This window comes from Cephus cinctus, unplaced genomic scaffold (assembly GCF_000341935.2).
Source record: "Cephus cinctus unplaced genomic scaffold, Ccin1 Ccin1_scaffold0567, whole genome shotgun sequence".
In the NCBI taxonomy this organism is placed as follows: Eukaryota; Metazoa; Arthropoda; class Insecta; order Hymenoptera; family Cephidae; genus Cephus; species Cephus cinctus.
In genome coordinates, this window is record NW_014333219.1 from 944 (window position 1) to 16,904 (window position 15,961).

Sequence of the window (15,961 nt, forward strand, 5' to 3'; positions counted from 1 at the left end):
GCAATCTGGCCTAGGTACGGATTCGTTATTACATACCCTAGGGAACAAGCGGATCGGTTACCGAGCAAAATTGAGCTGCATGGACTAGTCTTTCCAAGTAACGCATATACTAGTTAATTTTCTGTTCCGCCAAATTTCTTTTTGCCTTAACCTCACACACAGTCAGGTTTTGTAATCCAATTTCACAATTTTTTTATCTTAGTATTTCTCATAATCGAAACACTGTACACGACAATTAATTGAAAACTTCTAAATTATTTGTAACAATATATCGCAAGTTCACATTTTACTGGCGTTTTAAATATCTATTACCCATCCTCAACATTTCAGAGAATATCTATCCACGTTGGAATAGCAAGATGTATTTAAACACCTTAAACGAGCAGCGAACCCACCATTGAGTGCATTCTTACCGCTCGGAATTCACTCAAATATTATTCACGTTACCTCCGGTCGTTCCTTTTCTTTTGGTTACTTCTAAATTTTTGTTATCAAATTTAAAAGCCTTGCTAGCGACTACGGCCTACGTAACACTGCTTTAAGCTTTACTGGAGAAGATGAATCACATCCATTTTCTAATATACATATATCCCAAATATTCTACACGTTTTTCAAGAATTAACACTTTTTCCAGTTAATCACTAACCCATTTTGAGCTACTACATACAAGGTCTCTGCAATCCTTGTGGATGTTTCTTCATTTTTTTTCCAGAAATAGTGATATTATCCATATGTTATTATAATTTTTCACTTGGTTAGGTCTTCGAGTAATTCTACAACAAACCGTAAAAAGCTGATAAGGTCCAAAAAGTGTCTTGATAAATTCATATTGACCACCTGGAATCACGAAAGACGTATATTTACAATTGTCTTGAGCAACGGGTACATGAAAGAAACCAATCTTCAGATTGATTGTCGAGTATATTCGAGCATTCTTCAGGGCAGTCTTCTATAGTGGAATTGGAAATCGGTCTCGTTCGATTCGACGGATTAATTGTCGAAAAGCGATACAAATTCTGTACGCTTCGTCTTTGTTTGGTGTAACAACCACTCAACTATCATATTGACTAGAGCTTGGTTGAATAATTTCAGATGTTGTCCGTCCTTGAATATTTTTACTCGTAATTTCTTTCTCTCTTGGAATAAGCCGGTGTAAATTATGTGCAACCACCTAATTTGATTTCAGTCTAATTTTTGTTTCAATTGGAGTCACCACATCGTTTCTTGTTTTATAGCTTCATATCAATTGTTGGATCTTCTCCTTAAACGGTGCATGAATCATCGGGTTTTCAGGTTCGACACATTTGATACAGCATATTTCGGCAAGTCCATCTGGTACTGGCTTTTCTTCCAAATTCTTATGTGATTTTTCCATATTCTTTTTGGAAGCTTTTTCTAAGATTCTTCTTGGAAAATTTTCAACGGTATTGTCGGTCGAAACACGTGTAATTATCGGAGAACCACACCATATTTGTATTTCTACTTGTCTCAGCTATTTGTACCTAAGAAGTATCGTATGAATCATAGTTTCTGTGGATAGAACGAACATATCTGTTCGATAACACTCTTTATTAACATATAAGTTTATTGATACTATACCAATTGATTGTGTTATCGAATTTCCCAATCCCAAAGCTATCGAGGTACAGAACTTAGTCCAATCCGTCCTAGTGGTCCAATCCGTCACACCGCTTCGATTAAACTCTTAAAATGTATAATAAACTTAATAATTTCAGGAAAGCCCTCCTGATCCAAAATAAGGGACACAGCGGTATTAATCCAGCTACAGAAACGATTTGTTGGCAGTACTGTACGGAATTCACTAATCCCACACCTAAGCTGTCACCTGCAATTATTACCTCACAGAAGCTATCAGGAGAGGGTATCTATTCTTCTCTACGGTGGACCTCTGAATTTTTCCTTGACGGCTCGAATAGGTATTAATCCCCATTTGTGACCTGATAACCGCTATAATCAAACGTAAAGTGCACTTCCGATAGGCTCTAGCGTATACTGACCGAATATTAATCACTGATCTTCTGCTGCAAGGGACCTTTCCTCAGAACAGCCACAGGCGGATATTAATCCCTGCCCTTGGTCTGATTCCTTCCTTCAGCTAGGATAAACGTGAAACTACAACACAGTACAATACGCTAACAATAAAACGTCTTATATCACAACCAATCTATGTTAACAAGAGCACAGGCCTCTCCTATTCATATAAGGATCAGAATCCACGGAGTATTAGACAAGGCCTAATACGTTACAACATATCGTCTCGTTTCAGATTTACATCACTGGCATGGTCTATTGTGGCTTTACACTTCACTCTGGTGATTATAATATTAATTGGTAATTTATACTCACTCGTAATGCATGAAACGTTTGCTTTACTATTGAAAGACAATTTTGAGGGGCATTTTGATGCAATGTGCCCGAACGTGTTGTATTAAAACCAGTTCGGTTCCTTTTCTTTAACTGAATACTTCTTGATGTCGTGTTCGGTTGAACCACATGAGTAACAGTATTTTTTCTTGATTGTTAGTTTACCATTTTTCATATCTTTCGATATTTCTTTTTTTCTTTTAAGAATCGATTCTTTTTCACGCGCTTTTTATACGATCATAAGCGTCCATTTTATTTTTTAAATCGCTCAATGTATCAGCCCCGTATAGTATAACTTTATTTGCTTCATTGTCTTGAATCCCGTCTACCGTGTTGCATCAGTGCGCCTTCATTAATACTTCCTTAGCTGGAAATTTCTTGTATAGCATACATATACATATGTCACATTGTCGACAATTCTCTTCAGCTTTTCGTTTGCACTTCATAAACTTAGCATGTATTATTGCGGTTTTGAGTTCTGTTTTGAACTCGTGTCTTAATCACGTTTTAATACAGTCCATGATAAAACCCTCTTTTTATATGTTATGAACTGCTTTGCCGAACCTTTCAGCATCTTTTTTCCGTATATACATTTTTGTAAATTGTTCTAATTAAGGGCTCACATACCCCTGACATTTAAAAAAAAAAAACATTATAAGAAAACTCTACTCCGTTACAAAGTTATAGCAATAAATGTGACCGGACGTCGGGTTCGCTCAGCCTGACTAACTGCCGTACCCCTCTCGAAAGAAAATGCTAACCGTTTGAAATACGCCAGGATGCAATCAATTCAATCCACAAAAGAAGATAGAATTGACAAGAGATTGCAGAAAACTATTAAAAACACGAAGATACAAGAGGAAGAAGGTATACAGTACGAAGCTGGAATGGGAGACTAGCCGTAAGTTCACGTTGTACCTACCAGAAACTTTAAACGCGTTTTTCTCGAAACTACATTTTTAGACAGTGTTGGCATGATAACTCAATCAATTTTCAATATTTTTTAACTTGTTTTTTCTAACTCTTGATAATTATGTTCTCTATAATCTAACGAGAGAATTTTTTTAATTTTTTGCTTGGACAATGTTTTATAAATTATTAAACACTCATTTTTTTTTTAAATTGCATTCTAAAGTTTGAAATACTGTAATTTCCTGTGTACAATATTGTTCTCTACGTCTTTGATGTTAAACATGTTTTCTGTTGGTGACCTTTGGTTATGACCCATTTGTCTTCCGGCTTGATCAGCTACTCTATCCCGTACTTCCGTTGTTCGGTTGTTTCCTCTGCTCGAGATACTTTCGTCGCAAATCCGTGTATCTCGCACACGCTGCCGTCGGATGTTCTTGATATTACGTACGGGATTATGCTCTGTATCCGAATTAGTAGATTCTCCACTATCCGATTCGTCTGACACGTTGACTTCTATGGCTTCTTCGTCTTTATTTTCGCTGTCATCTTCATGATTCTCGTCTCGGACACTTTCTTTTAGATGTGAAAACATATTTCTTTCCTGTTGTATGTAAATTGCAATTCCTCAATTCTTCTCACAGTTCACTCACCTTTACCATATCCACCTGGTCTATAGTTACCATATTGTATTATTCCCAGTTTCATTAATTGAAGAGTTTCCTTGAACAATCGAAAAAGGATTTTGTTCTTTCCTGTTTGTTTTCCTTTTTATTTTGACGTTTTCCTCTATTGGTGTATCATGATATTCTACATCTTTTGTTTCAGCCTTTTTGATTTTGTCATTACATTCATTTCCAGTACAAACACAATGATCAACTTAATGTCTGAATCTGAAATATTATTTACAATACCCCGCTTAACTTTTATATTGTAACTATTATCCTGTCAACTATTCGTTTCCACTTCAATTCAAATTTTTTAATAGAATTATTTTGGTTTCCTTTTAACTTCTAGTGTCTTTTCAAATTAGACAAACCCCCAAATATGGTGATCAACTGATAGATGTGAATAATTGAATTTAAACAGAATGAACTTTAAAAACGAACTGTTTATTTAAAACTTTTATTACACGACCAATATATGACAGTTGACCTCCTTTTTCACACCGTTTGTTCCTTTTTACTGTATTTTGTCAGTGGAACTTCTTGACTATTATCCCTATACATATATATGTATAAAAAGTCTTAACCCTACCTGATCCACTGATCTGGATATTTAATAAAAGTTTATATGAAGCATTTGAAAACCATATACTATTTTTGGCTCCCACACTGCCTTTAATCATTTGTTTTTAATTAATTAGTATGTAAATATAAACTCCAAAGTTTCAGAAAGATGATTGTCATGAAAACAATTTGAAATTTGTTTCCAAGTAGTACATTGTAAAAACAATTAGATAAAGCATGGTATATAGTTAATTTCATCCTTTTGCATGAAGGTAATGTATCAGGTCCCTTAAAATTTGTTAAATACTGTATAGTCTAATCTTGATGTCTATTGACTGTTATTCATTATATGGCTTTGAAAGGGCATATTGTAACTGAAAGTAGTGGTTAAACTACATTGACATGAACATGTCCAAACTCAGATACATTTGTTGTTTATACAACACAAGTGTAAAAAAAATTCGATATTTATTGTTTCACTGCTAATCATAGCATACGTACAAATAATATTAAAGAGAAAAGCCGATATTACAATAATATTTGAAAGTTTGGCAAATTACAAGACCCAGCATCTGCTTCATCCACCGTGTCAATGATTTAGAAAATATAGGATTTTCTCAGACCATTCATAATAATTTGACGAACAAAACCAGACATTCGATCCTTCATAGTATTTACTCAGAATAAACTGGTACGTACCTCGAATATTCGTAATATATTTGCGCAACCCTATTCAGATATCCTCTAAACAATGTTGTAACCGCTCTCAGAATATTATTTTGTTATTTGGGTACCGCCAGATTACATTTCCATAACAATGTAGCGTGGAACATTTACCTAATTAAAATAAATATAATAAATTTCCAGTTTTATTACTAAAGGCAATGTATATTGCGTCACTTGTTTGGTGCTTTAAATCAACCCATCAATGACTACGTTTACACGACGGTCTTAAATCGGTTTCTTCAATACTGATCTAAAGGAATAGACAAATCATAGGTTTTTTTACTTGTAAGGTATATTTGGGATTGGTCAATTCCTTTAGATCAGTATTAACTAAACCGGTTTAAGTCCGTCGTGTAAGCGTAGTCAATGGTTAGTTTCCAACGTGCAGAATTTAAACAGAGTTAACCAATCACATATAGGGGTTGAATGGAATCGACCAATGACGTTGCTTGACTCTGTTTAAACTCTGCACGGTGGAAACTAAACTAATCAAGGGCTTGTTTCTACCGTAGTAAGAGTTGAGTTAAAACAAGGTTAAAACAGAGTTGAATAGAACGATAGTGAGGTAGAAACGTCAAATTCAATTTTAGACCTAACCCTACGAATGATGCCAGGTTGGGCGAAATCAAGTTTGGTGGTAACGCGCATTTGGAGTGAACTGACCTCTGTGAAGTTAGCCGGACAACTATTTCCGGCGAGCTTAAAACTTTCATACCCGTGTTCATATTCCGTCCTTATCTCAAGGATGAAGGACGCCTTGATGAAGGCTTCCTTTAATCTCCATGGCGTCCTTGGCTTAGTTTCCACTGTGCAGGATTTGAATAGAGTTAAGCAGCCTCATTGGTTAATTCCATTCAACTCCTATACCTGATTAGTTAACTCTATTTAAACTCTTATGCGAATCAAGGCTCCATGTAGTTAGCCCCTCATCTATAACGGATTTGAATCATTTTTTTTGCAATCGTTTGTAGGTCGTTTGTAGGTATTTGATATTGCATCCACGACGTTTGATAGTCCATCATTTATTTATAATATTAAAACAGAGATGAGTAGGGAGATTGCCAATGAGCCTGTTTTTGGTGCTGACAATTTTTCTTTGGTTTCGGCGCGCCACCTTAGCGGAGGGCCCTCGAAGCAGTTCTACGTTTTTGATTAGTCGTGTATATATAGTAATACTACACGTGATAATCTGGAGCTGTGTTTTGGCGCGTCGACGCGCCACCTGAACGAGACTCTCGAACTAGTTCCACGTTTTTGATTGGTCGAATGAATTTGTGTGTTCCTCGAGATCCACGATTTTAAACCGGGTGAACACTCAAATAGGGAGTCTTGTATCCATCTTTTTTTTTACAGGATATTACATAAACCGTAGTAATAAGGTAGTCAATACCCTTAATATCCATCTGAAGCTCTGGAAATAATAGAATAAGTAAATGAAACTTAAAAAAAACTCTCGAACGTGGGTAAAATATAAGTTTGCTAAATAATACACCACAATGACTCGGTGGCACATGTGCTTGCTGCTGAGTTAACGTTCGAGAGTCTCGGGTTCGAAACTGACGTCTTACCTCTCTTTTCTTTTAATTATCAACTATGCTTATTGGTTTACCTAATTAACAGAAGTTTGATGAAATACATGATAATATTAATCTACAAATATTGTATTATATTACATCGTATACATCCAATAAATTTGTACATGAATCAGCGAACGTTTCTTCTTCCCGAGAGCCTACCTGTGACAAACACTTATGGTACGCTGTTTCCTTTTTTAATAGTATAAATAATATTCAGACGGATAAAGAAGGCATTACGAAAAAATACCAAAAACAAAATTGCAATAATTATAAATCTCGGGCATAAAATGATGAGCATATAAAAATGAACCAATTATTTTCTATGGTGAAATGAAACAAATAATGTATCTGGTTAGGGATCTTTTGTCATTTAATTTTTATCATTCATGGCTACGGAAAGACAACATTTTTAATACATCGAATTATCAGACAATTATGTCGAGGTAGAACATACTGATAGTTGGAAATATTAAAAATAAAATTATCTTTCCGTAGGCATGAATAAAAAAATGGACTAAATTGAATCAGGCTACTCAAAAATGTATAAAACTAAAAATTTCTAAGCAGATATACTATTTGTCTCATCTCACCATACATATATATAAAATAAATTTGTGGGTTTTTTACGCTTTTCATTTTTTTTACCCGACATTAAAAAGTGCCATTTTTTGGGACATTTTTTACTACTTTTCTATTCGGCTGAATAATATTTAAACTATTGAAAAGTGAAACAGCCTGCCATACGTGCGAGCGTTGTCAAATTTTTTTTTTCGGTCTAAAATCGTGGATCTCGAGGAACACACGAATTCATTCGACCAATCAAAAACGTGGAACTAGTTCGAGAGTCTCGTTCAGGTGACGCGTCGACGCGCCAAAACACAGTTCCAGATTATCACGTGTAGTATTACTATATATACACGACCAATCAAAAACGTGGAACTGCTTCGAGGGCCCTTCGCTAAGGTGGCGTGCCGAAACCAAAGAAAAATTGCCATCACCAAAAACAGGCTCATTGGCAATCTCCCTACTCATCTCTGATTAAAATTACTTTTCTAGGGAATTTTTCTTTATGTTAGCCCCTCATTCAAATATTTTATAAACTAATCGTGTTTTGCTCATATGCAATTGTTTGTAAGTCGTTTGTAGGTACTTTATATGTAATTGATGATATGAAATAATTGATTCTTTAATCGTAAATAATGAAAGAAATTTTATCTAGGGAATTCCAGAAACTGCATCTAGCGCGCATGCGCGAAGACTTCAATATGTCAAATCACATTTTACAAGTACTCATCTGTATATTGTTATTAAATATTGCAATCCGAGATATCATATATTTATTAGTGCTCTTTTCTTAGTTCTGAAATATTTACAATTGTAGAGTTTAGTATTTACTATTCCATATTCATGAAATTGTTAATTAAGTGGATGATTATAAAACAAGGTCGTGCAGCACTCTTAAGGTTATATGATAAATGCAGCAAACGAATCACGATGTGATAATTGTGTCATCAGAAATTTTGAATCTCTTCTGAATGCTAGGTAGAGTTTGAAGCAGTTATTATCTACAGAGAAGCAAATACTGTGTAATCTGTTCTCGGTTTTCTTATTCAAAAGGTAATTTTTCTTATCAATTTATTGAACTTGATGCACATAGCGTACAGCATCATGCATAATTTATATTTTTTTACAGAAATGGATGCTCAAACAATGGATAAACATGTATCAACAATTTTTCTTGAAAAATAGACTGTTTTGGATGCTTAATGTGAATGGAACGTACCTTTATCTGTACATAAATACTGTTACCTCCATCACAATTGTAAATATATATTTAATTTATTCTAGTACTTAAAAGTATACTTGGATAGTTATGTATTTACAGTATTTATTAGTAAAATAATTTATACAAGGAAAAACACCTCGAAACTCTTATGTTGCGATGATATTAGATTTCTCCCTAAACACCTTGAATTCTGGTCTTTTCTTTGCCAGAAGAGATACCGGTGTCCAGACGTAATTTGTACAATCACCTAAACAGCAGTAGGAAGAGTACTACTATTAAAAAAAAATTTTAAATTCTTTCAATCTAAATAGCTGGCTTATGTTGGTAGAGAATTCCAATCAATTTAATGTATATGAAATAGTAAATACTAAACTGTACAATTGTAAATATTTCAGAACTAAGAAAAGAGCACTAATAAATATATGATATCTCGGATTGCAATATTTAATAACAATATACAGATGAGTACATGTAAAATGTGATTTGACATATTGAAGTCTTCACGCATGCGTGCTAGATGCAGTTTATGGAATTCCGTAGATAAAATTTCTTTCATTATTTACGATTAAAGAATCAATTATTTCATATCATCAATGACATATAAAGTACCTACAAACGACTTACAAACGATTGCATATGAGCAAAACACGATTAGTTTATAAAATATTTGAATGAGGGGCTAACATAAAGAAAAATTCCCTAGAAAATTAATTGTTACGTCGCGGCCTAGTGGTAAATAATCTCATTAGAATTGAGCGGCGAATTCAAATGAGGGATTAAAATGGAATCACGATTTCTGTCTCTAAATCAGAAGTCAATACTTCGATTTTCTCAGTCTGCCATTAACGCATAAATAAATATTCTAAACAATTCCGAGAAAGCTTTCTAGCCGCTACACGTGCATAAACATATGGGCTACAAAGAATGTAAGCATGGGCCATTTGTTTATTGCTATCCTAACCGAATGAGTTTCTCAAGAACTCTCACTCCTGGCAATAAATCAAGTCACTTGAGAGTATCGACGGGCTAGCGGAGTTTTCGGTTAAGGGATGACGCTGTCCATGTGCTTCCCCAAATAAACTGAGGATAGGGTGTGCATGAGTCCTTTGTGCATAAGACAAGACCCTCGAGCTTGGGCCAGGACAGCAAGGCGCCACACGCTGGGCCTCCACAAAGGGTGTACATACACATGAATGTGTATGAGTGCGGATGCATGCATGAGAAGTATGAAGGACTGTATCTCTTGGGATCCAGAAGGGCAGTTCGATTTCTGGTCTTGAAGGGTGTACTTCGAGTGTATATCGTAGAGTCAATTATCTAGATTCAGTTAAGATAGATTGATTTAGACTAAATCACATTATAATTAAAATAAATAAAGTTAGTTATAGTGATCTCCAAAAGCAGCTGCATATTTATTTCTAAACCCTTTATTCAGTTGAAGACCAATAACATCATCGTACCAGAAATCAACATATCTACAGAAGATTGAACACCATTGGAGTGCTCATCAGAGCTTTGGTGGCTAACGAACCCACCTCGCCAGATTCACGCAGTCGAATTTGCCGCGAAAACGACAGTGGCGACGATCAGGACGTCACATAATTTTAATATTATAAATAAATGATGGACTATCAAACGTCGTGGATGCAATATCAAATACCTACAAACGACCTACAAACGATTGCAAAAAAATCATTCAAATCCTACGTGGAGCCTTGATTCGCATATGGTTTTCCCATTTTTCTTGCAAACGATGGACTATCAAACGTTTTTATTAGTCAATTCGTAATTATCAAACGATTTCGCATCGATTGAGCCCTGGAAAAGCTATAAGTCCATTCGTTGAAGCTTTTCCATGTGCGCCGGAGAACTATAGGTGTGTTCGAAAATGAGCCGAGAGCGGAGAGCACATCGTTGTTTCTCTGTTCATTGGATGCATTTGATCGCGACACTGATATCTGAAAGAAACTATTGACTATCAAACGTTTTTATTAGTCAATTCGTAATTATCAAACGATTTCGCATCGATTGAGCCCTGGAAAAGCTATAAGTCCATTCGTTGAAGCTTTTCCATGTGCGCCGGAGAACTATAGGTGTGTTCGAAAATGAGCCGAGAGCGGAGAGCACATCGTTGTTTCTCTGTTCATTGGATGCATTTGATCGCGACACTGATATCTGAAAGAAACTATTGACTATCAAACGTTTTTACAAGACTATCAAACACTATCGAACGACTATCAAACGATTGGAAGTAAAAAAAGTTTGTTATATTGTCTAAGTCAATGGATACACCGATCGAGGAATCGATTGTATCGTATGGATTGGGATCCTTGATACGCATATGGTTTTTCTCATTTTTCTTGCAAACGATGGACTATCAAACGTTTTTATTAATTAATTCGCAACTACCAAACGATTTTGCATCGATTGAACTCCGGAAAAACAAAATCCGCCTAGAAACAAAAAAGTGCCGGCTAACTTCAAACCAGATTTTGATTTTGATTTTCTGAAAAAACTATTGACTATCAAACATTTTTACAAGACTATCAAACACTGTCAAACGACTATCAAACGATTGGAATAAAAAAAGTTTAAAAAATAAAATTTGGCAGGGCAACTTCACGCATGTTAAATACGGCTGTTAGTTACCGTGACGTACATATTGGGAAAACAGTATTTCAGTTGTTATACACGCGTGGAGTTTGCTTAGAGTACTCTGATGCATACGCTTAACCAATCAAAAACGTGGGTCTGGTTCGAAGCTTCTCCGTCCAGGTGACGCGTCGACAATAGAAAACACACGCTTTACAGTGCCACCCAGGGGTGGGCAACTCTCCTCTTGTGAAAAGTAAACACTGGTACTAAAGTGCCATCTGTGTGAACTCGTCAAAGAGAAACTAAAAATCAATATAGCTGTCCGTAGCGGGTTATTCAAAAAGCACTAGGCTACCGGCTTTGCATTATTGAAGCTTAAAGATCCTTATTCTTAATCTATAGGTTGTAACAAAAATATTACAATAAACTCCTCCCCGTCACCTGGCTCGAGGGCACCACTGGCCCCGAGCACGAGAATTGCGTACTGTATTGGGTATTACCGTTTATTGCGTTTATTTAGTGTTTTAGGTTTGTTGTATTTAGAGTTAAGACCCCCTCCCTGCACCCTTCCCTCCCTGTCACCCTTCCCCGTAGGGCACAGGCTCGAGGACCAACAACAAACACCCGCATCGAGGACACCGTCGTGGACCTGCCACGAGGACAGCATCCCTGGATGGACCGCGAGAGCAGCTACGTCGCCGAGGCAGTGGAAGGCAGGGATGGCATGGGCAGGAGGAACAACAGATCGAGCCGCCCGTGGGATGGATGCCCAGCCACCACCATCGCCACCAATATATGCAGCCCCGGTGCAGTCCCGTCACACGGGCAGGAAAAAGTCCCGTGTGACAGCGGCGGAGCCCTCTCCCTCCGAGACCGCGGACGTGCCCGGGAGGATTTTGACAGGCCTGGAAGCCGGCATGTTGCCCGGTGCGCGACAGCCAGCCCAAGCGCCGGCGAAGCCAGCGCCGTGCCGCCGCCACGAGGCCTGGAAGGCCCGGCAGTCCACTAAATATGAAAAGGACTAATGCCCTGCCATGCCGGAACTGCCGACCAATGCCAAAGCGCGTAGCCCTCTCAGCTGGGCAGACCCACCAATCCCCGAGGCCCTGGAGGCCTGTGACGGAAACAACGAGGACCGGAAACACCGAAGAGATCGTCACTTCGAGCCAGGGTTCTGTAGCGTTGAGTGCGAGTCGAGTGAGAGTGAGATAATTGTGATAATTGCGAATATTTGATTACAGTGTTGCGAACTATTGAGTGAGTACTGTTCTGCGTATGATTGCGTTTTCTTTTTCTCCCTTCCCTACCCCCTTTTTGCTTTAGAGTTTGAGAAATAGTAGATCTCCCTTTTTGGATATTACGAGCCGTCCCCACGTGGACCGGCCCTTTTGCGTTAGAAGATCTTTTTGAGTGTTAGCCTGGTCTTCCGCCAACCGCGTGCGGCCAGTGGTACATTGCGTGCGTTTAGAGTATTTTGCGCCCTTTTTAGAAAACCCCCGTGCCCTCTCCCTTCCCTGCCCATTTTCGCGTTCCCACCGAGGTAATTTATAAAGTAGCCATTTGGCGATCGGGAACCTCCCTCCCTGAGACCCCCCTCACCTCTCCCTCCGCTAGCCGTGCCATATCCCGTCGAGTAAACAAACGAGGACCTTTCGGGGTCACTCGTCGGTGCTACGCCGTACAAGTAGCTGGCGCCCATAAACTCCCCCTCCATCCCCGAAACCCCCTTCCCTCCACCGAGTCCCTTTAAACTCTTCCTAGGCCGCGTGCGTCCGCGCGAGCCCACGCGTGACAGGGCGTGCACTCACCTGCCGCCGTATTCTCTTCTCTTTTCTGTTATTTTCGTTTCTGTTCTGTTAGCTTTTGGTTCTACATTGATTACTGTACTTTGCGTTGTTAATTATACTTTATTTTTATTCTACCACGTGTCCCCCTTTCTTTTGCGTTCCCCTCACCCCGTAGTTTTTGAGATAGCTGTATTTGCAAGACCCTGGGCCACCATCGTGGTCCAGTACGTCACAAGGTTATTAGGAAATAACGTTTTAACACAACAATAAAATCTAGGTTTTACGGGCTCTGGTCTTCCGCCAACCGCGTGCGGCCAGTGGTACATTGCGTGCGTTTAGAGTATTTTGCGCCCTTTTTAGAAAACCCCCGTGCCCTCTCCCTTCCCTGCCCATTTTCGCGTTCCCACCGAGGTAATTTATAAAGTAGCCATTTGGCGATCGGGAACCTCCCTCCCTGAGACCCCCCTCACCTCTCCCTCCGCTAGCCGTGCCATATCCCGTCGAGTAAACAAACGAGGACCTTTCGGGGTCACTCGTCGGTGCTACGCCGTACAAGTAGCTGGCGCCCATAAACTCCCCCTCCATCCCCGAAACCCCCTTCCCTCCACCGAGTCCCTTTAAACTCTTCCTAGGCCGCGTGCGTCCGCGCGAGCCCACGCGTGACAGGGCGTGCACTCACCTGCCGCCGTATTCTCTTCTCTTTTCTGTTATTTTCGTTTCTGTTCTGTTAGCTTTTGGTTCTACATTGATTACTGTACTTTGCGTTGTTAATTATACTTTATTTTTATTCTACCACGTGTCCCCCTTTCTTTTGCGTTCCCCTCACCCCGTAGTTTTTGAGATAGCTGTATTTGCAAGACCCTGGGCCACCATCGTGGTCCAGTACGTCACAAGGTTATTAGGAAATAACGTTTTAACACAACAATAAAATCTAGGTTTTACGGGCTTTATTATGTACAGCATTATACTTTCGAAATGCCTCTTTAACAATGAAGCTACGATCTTTGCTTCGTCGTGCTTTACTGCATAAAATTTGATTTATTTTTTTGCACCACATATTAATTTGATGCTCCGAAGTAAAGTTGATTAAAATTGATCTCACGTAACTGCACTACGCCAAAATGATTTGTGAGGACTGTGATCAGATACTACAACGCGCAGAAGAGTCTCCGGTTTTCTAGTATGTCCGTTCACAGAATCAAATAAGTTGTTAAAGAAGAGTAATGCCTTTGCTGCTGTTTCTCCTTCCTTCTTTGGTATAGAAAGTTTTCCATGTACAGTATTAATATGTCCTGAAATAATTTATACAAAAATATTTAAAATAACATTAATGGAAGGTATAACGCAAAGGAAGATTTTGTAAAGGGATAATCAAATACCTTCGAGTCTTGTATGGTGATGTATGAAACCGGATACAGTCCTACTCAGCACCTATACAGCTGTGACGTGCAGGGCGTTATCACACGTCTAACAAAGTTAATCTCCCACGCTACGCGTGGAAGTTTATATTTATTTTTGTTCTGGGTAAGTTCTTGACTGCCGTCCTATACAGGCCCGGTCCTTTGGATTGCCGTTAGGTGGAGGAATTGGTGTATGGTCTATTTAAATCAAAGATGCAGTAATCCCAATGAAAATAAAGAAAGTGCCAGATGGTCTTACAGCTAGGTTACAATGATCTCGTAATGCCGTGTCCACACTCACTCTTGCGTACTCACTCTCATACGTTCATTCGGCGTGCAACGTTAGATGCCCACGCTGCCTTGGTGTTGGCAATTCTTCTTCACACGACTCGAGATCCTTCACTTTGGTGATCACTTAAACTACACGACAATATTGTTCGTGGCAAAAATCAGAATACTAACATCTAAACTCACATTGACTGATACGCTACGCGTGCAAATCGTAGGGCTCGATACGTCTTAATCGACTTACATACGGCGATAGGTAATAGTACGCGGAACTCGCGTGAGAATGATAGCCGCCGCGCGATGCAATTTGTGAGGAGCTATTCCAACCCGAACTATGCGCTCTGGTGTGTATCTGGAGACTGATTTACCTTCCCTGCTCCATCCTACTTTCTGCTGAAAGTAGGTGGACAGGTAGGGGCAAATCTTACTAATTCAGCGATTTTACCCGCTCGCGTGAGTCCAGGAATTTTCAGTTCACACGTTTCAGCACGTTCTTGGTGCGATAAGACCGGAAGCTAGCTTCTTCACATTTTGCTGGAGTCGGCATCTCCGAGCTCGCGTGGTTTTTCTGTTGCATATATGTGTGTGTGAAATCCAAGTGCAAAAGGCACGGCACGTGACAGCATCCCCCCCTTAAGTATCGACGCCCTCGTCGATTCAATCGCCTTTGGCAAGCAATCCGACGACACCTCGATGCTCTAGGGCCACGCATGGTAAAGATTTTGACAAGTGTATATATAAAAATTTTCTTACGGTAAGTGAAGGTCTTACGCTACTACTTAAGCTTATGAATACGCTGACAGGGCCTGAATTATTATTCTAGTAAGACTATCGCATTGGCAGTATTTTTTTCTGCGACTGCCACCGTTGCAATTTTTGCTAAAGGTATCCTTTGTCGTCTGTGCCCCTTCCTTGTACCACTTAATCTCCCTTGGTCCCCGGAGGCTTTTCCTGAGGAGCCTCACGTCCCTGATTTCTCAGTCTTACAACTGCATCCGAGCAATGGAGCACGTCAAGGTAGCAAAGCACGGGATATATGGTGTTTTCGTCTGTGAAGGGCCACCTCCAGTGGAGCTGCAGGTGTTGCTGGTAAGTTCCCGCTATTATTATTCGTCGTTTGTTATCTACTCCCTTCCTGAGGAATCGTTTTATCATTATTCCCTTTGGCTTTAGGACATTGGGGCAATCCTGATTCCGTCAAGGCGGAGGGGTCGCTCTTGGCGGGCAACAGTCAATGAGAGGACATCCATACAGCAACATCGTCAGTGGCTGAGGTCTC

The 15,961-nt window shown here is 39.1% G+C and overlaps 1 protein-coding gene and 1 long non-coding RNA gene across 14 annotated transcripts; one reads left to right on the forward strand and one right to left on the reverse strand.

Annotated features, from left to right (window-relative positions):
* Positions 1 to 469: 469 nt before the first annotated feature.
* On the reverse strand, positions 470 to 5,487 carry LOC107268614. Of its 11 annotated transcripts, XR_003059961.1 has the most exons (7): positions 5,223 to 5,487; positions 3,948 to 4,187; positions 2,368 to 3,870; positions 2,019 to 2,133; positions 1,860 to 1,968; positions 1,600 to 1,704; positions 841 to 1,502 (listed from the first exon to the last, which is right to left on the reverse strand). XR_003059961.1 is itself a non-coding variant. In XM_015741570.2 (3 exons), the coding sequence occupies exons 2-3, from the start codon at positions 4,000 to 4,002 to the stop codon at positions 3,515 to 3,517; spliced, it is 411 nt and encodes a 136-aa protein (XP_015597056.1). In that variant the 5' UTR covers positions 4,003 to 4,187; positions 5,223 to 5,483; the 3' UTR covers positions 2,143 to 3,514. The 11 variants fall into 11 exon arrangements, 2 of the variants coding, with proteins under 2 accessions (XP_015597056.1, XP_015597057.1); XR_003059959.1 differs by adding an exon at positions 470 to 773 and having other exon boundaries at positions 865 to 1,502; positions 1,600 to 2,133; XR_003059960.1 differs by having other exon boundaries at positions 1,600 to 1,968.
* A 2,597-nt stretch (positions 5,488 to 8,084) lies between these two features.
* LOC107268613 lies at positions 8,085 to 10,066 on the forward strand. 3 transcript variants are annotated; one of them, XR_003059965.1, is made up of 3 exons: positions 8,085 to 8,443; positions 8,520 to 8,648; positions 10,048 to 10,066. It is a non-coding gene; the product is annotated as an uncharacterized LOC107268613 (long non-coding RNA). The 3 variants fall into 3 exon arrangements; XR_001537892.1 differs by lacking the exon at positions 10,048 to 10,066 and adding an exon at positions 9,008 to 9,531; XR_001537891.1 differs by lacking the exon at positions 10,048 to 10,066 and having other exon boundaries at positions 8,520 to 9,531.
* The last annotated feature ends 5,895 nt before the right edge of the window (positions 10,067 to 15,961 follow it).